We start from the raw sequence: 10,964 nt of genomic DNA on the forward strand, positions 1-10,964 counted from the left end.
TTTCAAATACTTCGCGGAAATTTCGTCCTTGTGCTTCTTTAAATTTAAAAATTCGAGCGTCAGCTTGATCATTTAACAGTTTAGTCCTAGTTTTCTCTGCTTTTTTCTTGACGTTATATATTTTTAGTTATTAAAAATTATAATTGCCGAGGCTTTTTGGTAATTAATAAATAAAACAGGCTTATATTGTTGTTGAGAAAAATAACCAAAACTGGAAAAAAATGTATTAACACAAACTGTGCATATGGCTCTGCTGATTAATAAAAGCGATCAAGAAGCTCTGTGAAGTACCGGCTATTTCATCCATCCGTATCACGCACAACATTTCACTAGGTGGTGCTACGGATGATGATGTTGCACATGTACATCTCTGACGTTATCCAAAAAGTAAAGACTGTCGAGCCCCACTTGACTAATTAATTTTGTAGTCCTTCCTCTTGTTTCTAGTTAACGCACCTCAACCCTATTTTCCCGGTCCCAGAAGAAATACCTAGCAGAAAATGGAGCCACCGATAAAAAATGTCTTGCTTAAAACAATTTATTTTTTAACTTTTAATATTAAAAAAGCTACATAAATATCATAATGTTTAATAAAATATGTATAATATATGGAATGCATATAAGTTCGTATGAGTTTAAATAAGTTTAGTCATTTAACTGTACTAATAAGTCGTAACGATGGCTTATAATTGATTTATTGTTTGTATATATTGCACATAAAATTCAAGCACAAAACAATCATGTTTGGAAAAAAATTCTGGCACTGCTGAAGCTGTAATAAAGTAATTGAAATTCCTAAAAAAAATGTACGTGAACGGCGGTTACCACACATAAAAAGAAACTTACACGTTCGAAAGAATTGATTCTCTTGTCCGACAATTGCAAAGTTTGTTGCAATTTATCGTCTTGTTTACTAGCAACAGCTCTTTGCTTTTCAATTTTCTTCTTATCCTGCGCGAATTTCGCTTGAACTGAATGAAACCAATGTAACGAATTTAATTGACTCTCTTGTCCCAAAAGTTCGATAATATACGCGAGTCCAATAACGAATCCGTCGTCGGTGAACGCAGCGTCGTTTTTATTTTTCTTATTCAATCGTTCCTTACACGTTAAAGAATGTTCAACAAAATTTATTGTCAACGGTGGAACAATTATATAAAAATTCTTCAAGTGTATATTACTTGGATTCCTGAAAACTGGTATAAAAACCTTAACAAGTAGTTTAAAATACTCTGTGGCCTCCTCGAAATTTTCAACTAAATTCTTTATATCACTCATCAAACAATTTGCTGCTTTTTTAGTTAAATCTGAGGGTTCTTCTTGTGTCATAAGCTCGTTTAGTTGGTCGATTTCTTTAAGATTAGGGATGAAACAAGTGCTGTCAGATAAAAATCGACGGCCACCGGAACGGATCAGTCGGATGTAACCCATCGCATTACCTAAAATCCCAACAAATTATTTACTTCATACGAAATATGAGACTCGGGTGTATTTCAGACAACCGACAAGTTAAAATCACATATTCGATAACGTAAAATACCTATTTGGGTGATCAATTTTCTGAATAAATCTAGGTAACTCAAACCATTCTGGTTTAACCCCAGATTTCTAATTCCAATGTTAAATTTGTCGGCCCGTTCGTAAGGGTACATTTGTCCTAATTCCAATTTGCGTTCGGAAAAATAACGCATGTCTTTCAACAAGCGCGACTTGATGTGTTCATCAAACATAAATTGCGAAAATATGTAGAATTTCTTTTGTAAAAATTGATAAGTAAAATTCACTGTAGTGTTCATGATTCCTAAAACACGAATTTTTAAAAATGTTTTACACACATCCTAGTCGGTGTCACCACCTATTCCATGTGTTCGAATGGAGTTAGCTACGTGTGAAATGTTGATAGTATTTAGATGCTTATTATTGCTTGATTCTTCAACAAACACTTGATTGTTCAAATTGTACAAGTATTTCCCCACAAACACGTTGATATTTCTCATTATTTCTAACACATCTAGCCCTTGTTCAAGCGTTTGCATTGGAAGATTGTCCTCGACTGTTTCCAAACCATACTGAAGACGCGCTAGCCTACAAATTTTGTTTAGTATTTACGAATCACGTCATTAAGTATATCATCAATCTTATTTGTCCACCTTGAACAACTCTTATACCACAAAAACATCGAATTCATTTTTTTTTTTTGTAATTTTTTTCAGTTATATAAAAGTTATTTGGTGAAGAGGTACCGTACAAATTATTCACCTTCTCATTTCACCGTAAGTTCTCCAGTCATGCAAAACTACCGTCGTTAAATTATAAAACATGGTGCTCAGATAATGTTCAGTTTCTTTTTTTATGCTGATGTAGTACTTATCCATTCTAGTTGGACAAAATTTGGAGAAATTCAAAGGTAGAGTGTTTTTGAATGGATCTGATGGAGGCAATTGTAAATGCAAGTGTGTTTGAAGGCGCAAATTAGTTTCAACAATTTGATTTAACGGTCCAAATAAGTCTTTTTTAAGACAATTGTCAGTCGATCCAGAGATTTTATCTCCGGCAATAAGAGCACAATCACTTAAAGCACTGAGTATCAACTAAAAACGATTTACTGTGACACAAGACGAGATAGATTTTATACTCACATAATATCTAGATAGGTCAGCTTTGGTTTCAATCAACTTTGAAAAATATACAGGCAACATATAAATCTGGTGCCAATATAAAAAAGAGCAATCACATAGCCGATTTAATATAGAATGTACACAACAAATTAATTCTAAACGGTTTATCACAGATCTTATCTCAGTTAAATGATCATAGGATAACCCACTTGCGGAAAGAGACAACTTTGCTATTAAAATTCGTTGGCTCGTGTTAGGCCCTAAAAGAATAATAAAACAATAAAAGTACATAACACGGACAAAAACAAATACCCTTTAAATTTTGTTCGCAAATGTTCAAAGCAGACAAAACGTCCAACTGTTGTTCTTTGTAAGATTTCTCTTGCGTTAAGCTTTTCTGAAATATGATTCGATAGTGTCGGTTACTAGGCTTGTTAAAATTTTACTTACGCGGACGTGGCGCAATAACGTTAAAGCTTTGTGAGACAAATGTTGAGAAATTAACGAAATAATATATACTAGGGGCAACAATTTTTTATGAAATATAAATTGAAAACACTTCAGGATTTCGACAAGTCGACATAACGCTAGAAGAACGGACTTGGCCATAGGTCGCCCTTTGTCAGCGTGCAAATTAGTTATCCACTTGACAACTTCACTGATTTTTTTCACCAATTTGATTCCCTCTATCAACAAGTCAGAAGTTTTTTGTAAATGTCTCACATCAAAACTCGTTAAATTCCTTCGCGTTATTCTGTCAATTTCGATCATCCAGTGACACGCCTGTAATTTTTACAATAGATTTAATACGCAGAGTCGGTGTTTCTTTCACCTGTAATGACAACGCGTGTGATTCTTTGGGCAAACTTTGGCTTCTTAAGGCGATTTTTGTAAGTCTAACATTATCAACAGTTTTCTCATCAATGAATTTGGTCAAGGAGGGAACATGTTTTAATAAAAATTGTTCGGGGTACCATAGCACATTTCCACACAATGTACACGCGGAAGCCTGTCGAGAAGAAATTATACGCACATTTTAATAAGTCAAAATAAGAAACCTTTTTGTTGACTTCCAGAAGACGCTTAACTAATTTTTTATCTGTACTACCAAACAAATAATGCTCTAAAACAACCAGTGAATTTACTTGTAGCCAAACTTGCGTAAAAAATATGTTTTCTTCATCTCTCTCCAACTCGTTTAACAATTGATTAATATAGGCAGCAATTTCATTTGAAAGACTACTGTTTTTAATGACGAAGATTAATTTTTCGTCAAGACATTTTTCTAAGGCGGTCTGAAAAAATAAATTTAAATACAGTCATTAACTTTTTTTCTTGGAGAGTAACCTTAAAAATATTTCCAGTTAATAATGCATTTTCAATACTTGCTAAATGTTTATCGAGAGATCTGATTTGTTCCCGCGTCATGCGATATTTGGAAGGATTATGTAAAATACTTTTAACAGACCTCCAATACAATGACCAATGTTCTTTTAATACAGCATGTGAAGAGAATAGACTATCAAAAGTCAACAAACAAACTAACAATTCTGCTAAGCAATCCAGTAATTCCTAAAATGCAAATTTTAATTTTTGGCACTACAGATATTTTTTAATTACTGGAAAACAAGCATTAGAGCGTATTGCATTGTGGTCTTTGCCTAAGATAGCGCACAATTGTTGGAATAATAAAGTGATAACTTGATGGCAGCGTTCAATAAAACAATTGACTTTTTGTAATACTTCAACAATGGACGAAACTGACTCTAAATTCTCCCAAGTTGTATTTTTTCCTATAACATATTTTCTAATTTGGAATAGAAGAACCAAAGTCAATTTCCTACCTTCTCCATAGAAAACAAATATTGCATAATAACCTCGAGCCTCCTCAACCAACAAATTTATTTCTTCACATATTGAAGATAAACTTGCTAATATTCTGCTTAGCAATTTATGATCAGAGTGCACTAAATGCAGCAAAGAAATATTTTCACTCCTGGAACTCTAGGATAATTTTCATTTCAACAACACTGACACTGTTCGTAATTTTACTAACCTGTAGCAAGATGGGCTCTAGTCGTACGTTTAGGTTATTTGGTAATTTTTCTTTAAAATTACATAAATCTACAGTGTACTTATCCAAAAAATTACCATACTGGAGTAATTGCACCTCTCCAATTATTCCTACAAATGATATTTATCAAATTGTGTGAAACTTAGGTTATGTCGCTTACTATGAGTTTCCGCATTTAATTTTTTTTCCGCTACATTTTTTGGTTCAAGCATTTTATTAATTTATGCTGCAAGCACGATTTATTTTAATGAATACACATTCTGTCAACTGAAATATTTTACAGACGTTTAATTTTTAAATGAAAAATAATAACTTTAATACCATGCAATTGCCAACTTAGCAACGTTGCTGTTGATGAAGAAACAACACAACAAAGCCAGTGGCGTGCTCAAATTAATGTTGCGCACAATTTCGGTGAAATTGAAATGTTTTAATCGTAGTAATAACTACCAATACTACGATGAATAAATTTAGAGTTGCTCGCGAAATAAAAAAAAGCAAATAAAGATAATTGAGAAACAAATTTAATAATCTCTAATGTATCTAGATATTACACACTATTTATTGGTACTACTGCTACGTAACCTAATTGATACCTCGAGTAATATTTGCATAATATAAAATAGTATAGGTAATATACAAATTAGTTAATTTTATCAATAGACTAAAACACTACTTTGGTTCTAAATAAAACGTAATATATCGTAAATAGGCTTGATTTTAATTGGTCCCATGTCCGTTTTCGTTCTTCTTGTCATTGTCCTGCTTAGAGTGTTGTCCTTCGCCTTTCTGTTTCTGCTTGTAAAGACGTTTCAGCAAAGCCAGTTTCTCTTTTCGTTGCCTTCTCTTCCTTCTTTGTCTTCTTCTTCTTCGTTTTTCGCGACGAGCCTCTCTTCTTGCATTTTCAAGCTCATATTCGTCTCTCATGACTTGCGAACGTAATATTCAATTTCTTTAACCGACAAACACCATCATTGAAATTTATCAAATACATATTTACATTTTAAATCAGTCTATTACAAAAATTCAGACATTTTGCAATCACTAATAATGTATTATAATTGCAAATCAATTAGGCAGTATAAATAATTGACAGGAAAATGTGATTAGGTGCTAAATATGAGATTCATATTATACAATTCATTAATTTTGAGAATATTTTATTTCTAAAATTTGATAATAGGTACGAAATTATACGAATTTCATGTTATTTTGTTGAACAAATTTGCAGTTGCAGGAAATAATTCTTTTTTATGTTGTTACAACAAAAACAGTATGTGAATGTTGTTACACAGTCTAGGACTGGTTTTACAAACTGTGTAACAACATTCACATACTGTTATAAAACACGTGTTGATGTATCATTTATAAGGAGCAATTTTTAAAAAAATTTGTTACTACGGTAGAAGAAGAAAATTAAATGTTTGAGCAAAAACTTACCTTCAGTTCAAAGGAAGACCAGACTTTGAATGGTAATCGGAATGTACTGGCATGATAATTAATCGTCAAAACAATTTTGCCTTCTTCATAGAACAAAGCTTATGTTTTCGCTATCGTGCATGCTCTGAGAATTAGTAATCAAAGATAGCTAGGTATTACATATCCAAGAAGTTGCGAAACTAGTGCACATTTTTAATAAAAAAATGTTGATTGTTGAATATACAAAATTATTTCTGTTGATCAGAGAAATGAACGATCGATTTCTGTTTCAAAGTTATCTTGATGATGTCTTCAGTTTTTAAAAAAGTTCTAAACGAAAAACATCATTTAGTTATCCGGTAAACAGTTTGGAGAAAAAATGTTGCTAAGACTAGAGTCTTGCGAAATTGGTTGAGATTTTATCGAACGACGTTGAATCGAGAAAGATGAACTACCAAGGTTTAGCATCAAGTAACCTTAAACATTTTTGTTTTTTAAGATGCTGCTGGCATAACAAACATTTTATAAAATGTTATGATCTACGCCAATGTTGCGAATATATAAATATTACTCCTACCAGACCGGATTAAACTAAACGATCCAAAAATAATCCAGGAAAGTTTACAGGTCTGATGCGTTTGTCCCGCGTTCATCGTGCAATTGTAAAAAAATCGACTCATCGCTGACGGATTGTCGATGACAGAATCCCTTTTTACGAAGCGATTATTGAAAATTCGATTTCCGGCCCAGTTTTAAAAATCACCCCACAACTTCCTTCTTTCTCTGGAAGCGTCACAGTTTATTTGGCAATTAAGTGCCGTTAATTACGATGGTGCGGCACCCACGCACGTTCCGATTAAGAAAAGATACATCAATTCAACACAAACAATGTATAAATGCGTTTTTGATTTACACACTTTCGATGAAGCTGTAAAAATATTTGAAGGGATCGAAAACAATTAGTCATTTGTTTTGAGTTTTATTGTTTACGTGCGGCTATTTTAGGAATGTCGAAGAGGAAAACTGACTTTAATATGGAGAGACCTGAAACATAAACCAAAAACTCGCACAATAAAAACAAAATTAGACCTGTGAAAATATACATCATGGCAGTGCGCGAACTCCCAATTCAGAATTTTGTAAAACGCACAAATATTTTTTTCGAAAAATTTACGAGTTATGTTAAAATAAATATTTATGGTAATAATTAAACGGGATCTATTGAGAATATATAATGAAAATATTTAGTGTCGGGGCACTTTGTGGTTCGGCAGGCGACCGTAGATAGGAGCGTTAAATTTAAACTCATATCTGGTCACAAAACAAGGGCACGTCGAGATGGATGCCATTTAATTAATCGCAGCTGTTTCGATACATCACGGGTGGATGATTTAGTCAAGAATTCATCGATGAAAACAGGAATTGGCAACATTTTGGAATTGTGAAAATGCGCATCGGGGAAAACAACCTTTGGGCAACATTAATAAAAACAAGTGTCGAGTCCGCATACGTTTAGCCCAATTTCGGGATGTTTTCGTCCAATTTGGCACAACAAATGGCGCTATTGATTTTCAGCGAGACCTACTTTTGTTACGTCACGCGAAACTGTCGCATCTAATCGCCTCCGGAGTCGGGATTCTGCACTCCGGATGACGTGATAAACTAAACCCGTCACAAACAACTTATCAATCGGCTCCGGCGAAATAAAACACCTTTTAGATTGTGGAAAATTTATTTGTTAAACTATATAATTGAAACAAAATCATAATTTTAGAAGAATGGTGGAGACAAAACAATGTGAAAGACAAATTCGTAAAGTTCTAGATATTATATAGGTATCTTGAAATTTTACAATGGCCACTAATGTTTTTCTTATATAGTTAACTAATTATTTACTGCAACACGTAACGTGTCTGTCTCTAATTAGTAAGACTGTAAAACGATTTATGTAATTACTATTTATGCAGTTAGGGCGTGAGCTCCAGTTTTAAGATGTTGTCTGAGACTCGCGCGAGGAGCTGACGGTTTCGGAGGGCTCAGATCGGCCCTACCGGCTTCGACCGAGGATCGACAAAGGAATGTATCAAAGAGAGAAAAGATGCTGATTTGAGAGAAGTGGCGCGGGTCGCGTCAATCAAAAAACTGAAGTACAACCTTCCTATAACTTACAGTACACCATATAGTCTATGAAACGAGTGTAGAATAGTTGGTTTATTGTGTAAGTACGTACATAGATCAATTGTCAGTTCATTTATCAGCTATATCACAATTTACACTACACACGTCAACACAATAGAATCGATGTTTGGAAAACGAAGAAAACGGAATCGCGACCGAGACGCAACCACAAGGCGGTAGATTGATATGTTCCGGTCGCCGTGTCTAAAAGGACGCCTCCACTAGATAAGTGCCGTCCATACCGCCGCCTGTTTGATTCGATTGCGCCGCCGAAGCTGCCGGCATGTACTTCCCGCAGGCCTGCTGGTACCTGCGGGGGCAGCAACGGCCACAACAGGACTGTATCAATCCTATGGAGACCGCCGAGTGCGCGGGGCTCGCCATCGGAGAGGGCGAACCGGGTCTCTTGGGATGGCCGTTGTAGGGGACTTCCAACTCCACGAACTCGCGGTCGGTCGTCTTCTCCAAGCAGCGCAGCAGATGGTGGTGCTGCAATTCGAATATGTCCTCTTCTCTGTAGTTGTCGTCGAGTTCGATTCCAGATTCTTGGGCGGCCAAACGTGCTTCAGCCGCTTTCTTTTTGCTGACGAAGGCCGCGCCGGATGACGCTTTAGCGATGCGAATGCGGGCCAGACGAGCTTTCTGGAAAACGAAATAAGCCGATTAGAAATCGAAATGAAAGAGAACTTTTCCGACTCACCCTTTGAGCTTTGCGTTTGTCTGCTCTTTGATTCTGGTGATAAATCCTGCTGAAATTGGAAACGATAACGGGTACCGGTAAGGCGATTACGAGTACACCACTGAGGGAACACACTCCTCCGACAATTTTTCCGGCTATGGTGGCCGGCACCATATCTCCGTATCTGTAAAAAGACAGAAAGGATGATCGATGAGTCGTCTTTCGAATGGTGGAAAGTTTACCCTAATGTCGTCATCGTCACGATCGTGTACCAAAAGGCAGCAGGGATGGAAGTAAAGTTGGTTTTGCCGACGTTCTTTTCGGCGTAAAACATAACCGTTGCGAAAATGATGATGGCCATGGCTAGAGAAAATACAAGAAAACCAAGTTCGGAAGCGCACGATTTGAGAGTGTAGCCCAAGATGCGTAGACCTTGGGAGTGACGCGAGAATTTGAAAATTCTGAAAACCCGGAAGACTCTCAGCGTAACGAAAGCACCAGAGACATCATCGTTGTCGGTGATGCCCAGGCCGATATAATAAGGTAGAATGGCCACAACATCGATTATGCTCATCACGGAGCGAACAAATTTGTACCGATTTGGGGCGGCAAACATTCGTAATAAATATTCAGCTGTGAAAATCATGACACAAGCGGTATCTAAGCAGAAGAATACGATTTTGTATCTTTCGCCGCAAGGCAGAGAGCCAGCTCCACCAGGCCGACTCCCGCAGGGTACCGTCTCGACGACGTTGGCCATCACAGAAACAGCAATGAAGAAACCAGTTACGTAGTAGAATACTAGAGCGGCAGTCGAAGTGTGAGGGTTCTCGAAAGCCCTCCACATCTTCTGCCTGATGTTGGTCAGTTGTTGTAAATTTTGGTCGCCGTTCTCGGAGAGCTTGTCATCCATGAGTCTCTCGGCATTTTCGCGTTTGCGATCCCTGTAATCCTCGTAACAGCAGTCGCCGATGACGTCCGGCAAGATCCCGAAGAACGCCAGCTCTTCGTCGTAGCTGGTGAGGCACTCGTGCTTCGGATAGTGCAATTTACCGGTCCGGTAGTAGTTGAGTATGTGTCTGAAAATGTCCGGATCGCGATCGAAGAAGTACTCTTTGCATTCTTCGTCGTAAAAGAATTCGCGCTCGTTGGAGCCGAGGAGGGTGTCAGGGTACTTCTCTAGGGTGTTTCGCCATGTCTCGAACCGCCGTCCCGACACGTTGATCAGCAGCTTCTCGTCGTCGGCCTTGCGTCGATCTTTGGGGATCGGCGGCGGCGGGAGCGGGTGCGTGGCGATGGGCACCCAGCCGATGGCCGCCGCCCGGGCAAATGGCAGCCAAGCGGCGACCGAGGCCATACTGTGCGGCGGAATGTTCGCCCTGCTGGACTGTTATGCCACCGGGTCTGGGCCGATCGCTCACTCGCGCTCGTCGCACTTCACCGTGCTCTCCATTTCTCGCTTCGTAATCGGTCAAGATGTCGAGAAACGTCAAGATCGTCGAACGGACGCGTTGTGCACTCCGATCTGCCGCACTCTTTCTGCTGGTCGGGTTCGCAACAGTTCATAGCTGCTGGGTCGGTCGCGGGACTATTTCGGGCGCGAACACCTCCATGGTTACGCTCGCGGTTCCAACACTGCTCGCTGCAGTCGTCGCCGTCGTTATTGCGGTCCAGACGACTGGGTTCGAACGACCGACGCCGACGTCCGCCGAGGCCCATGACGCATGACAGGCGCCGCCGCCGTCGCTGTCGTCGCGATCGATCCGACCTCCGATACGACGACGTTCTACCCCTCGCACGCGCGTTCACACCCACGCGCCGAACAAAACAAAAACAAACAAAAAAAAAAAAACAAAACCAAAAAAATAAAACAACACACTATATTTTAAATATTTCTTTAATCAACGCTATTTCTCTACAGAATCGTGTGTAGACTCGCGATCGCTCACGATTTACACTCTGATGGGATATGATATTGCCATTTTTACACGTTTTA

At 38.0% G+C, this 10,964-nt stretch overlaps 2 protein-coding genes across 4 annotated transcripts; both read right to left on the reverse strand.

Annotated features, from left to right (window-relative positions):
- Positions 1 to 522: 522 nt before the first annotated feature.
- SWIP (strumpellin and WASH-interacting protein) lies at positions 523 to 5,129 on the reverse strand. 3 transcript variants are annotated; one of them, XM_069060417.1, is made up of 16 exons: positions 5,014 to 5,129; positions 4,853 to 4,959; positions 4,675 to 4,802; positions 4,463 to 4,622; positions 4,239 to 4,411; positions 3,966 to 4,190; positions 3,677 to 3,913; positions 3,451 to 3,627; positions 3,069 to 3,401; positions 2,931 to 3,015; positions 2,640 to 2,878; positions 2,260 to 2,591; positions 1,856 to 2,085; positions 1,541 to 1,801; positions 847 to 1,439; positions 523 to 795 (listed from the first exon to the last, which is right to left on the reverse strand). In XM_069060417.1, the coding sequence occupies exons 2-16, from the start codon at positions 4,902 to 4,904 to the stop codon at positions 739 to 741; spliced, it is 3,282 nt and encodes a 1,093-aa protein (XP_068916518.1). In that variant the 5' UTR covers positions 4,905 to 4,959; positions 5,014 to 5,129; the 3' UTR covers positions 523 to 738. The 3 variants fall into 3 exon arrangements, with proteins under 3 accessions (XP_068916518.1, XP_068916517.1, XP_068916519.1); XM_069060416.1 differs by having other exon boundaries at positions 4,853 to 5,054; XM_069060418.1 differs by lacking the exons at positions 523 to 795; positions 847 to 1,439; positions 1,541 to 1,801; positions 2,260 to 2,591 and having other exon boundaries at positions 1,880 to 2,085; positions 4,853 to 5,059.
- Positions 5,130 to 8,304: 3,175 nt separating this feature from the next.
- Shal (Potassium voltage-gated channel protein Shal) lies at positions 8,305 to 10,758 on the reverse strand. Its single transcript, XM_069060463.1, has 3 exons — positions 9,211 to 10,758; positions 8,990 to 9,152; positions 8,305 to 8,931 (listed from the first exon to the last, which is right to left on the reverse strand). The coding sequence occupies exons 1-3, from the start codon at positions 10,323 to 10,325 to the stop codon at positions 8,494 to 8,496; spliced, it is 1,716 nt and encodes a 571-aa protein (XP_068916564.1). The 5' UTR covers positions 10,326 to 10,758; the 3' UTR covers positions 8,305 to 8,493.
- Positions 10,759 to 10,964: the final 206 nt, after the last annotated feature.

The sequence above is a fragment of the Tenebrio molitor genome, chromosome X (assembly GCF_963966145.1).
Source record: "Tenebrio molitor chromosome X, icTenMoli1.1, whole genome shotgun sequence".
Taxonomy (NCBI): Eukaryota; Metazoa; Arthropoda; class Insecta; order Coleoptera; family Tenebrionidae; genus Tenebrio; species Tenebrio molitor.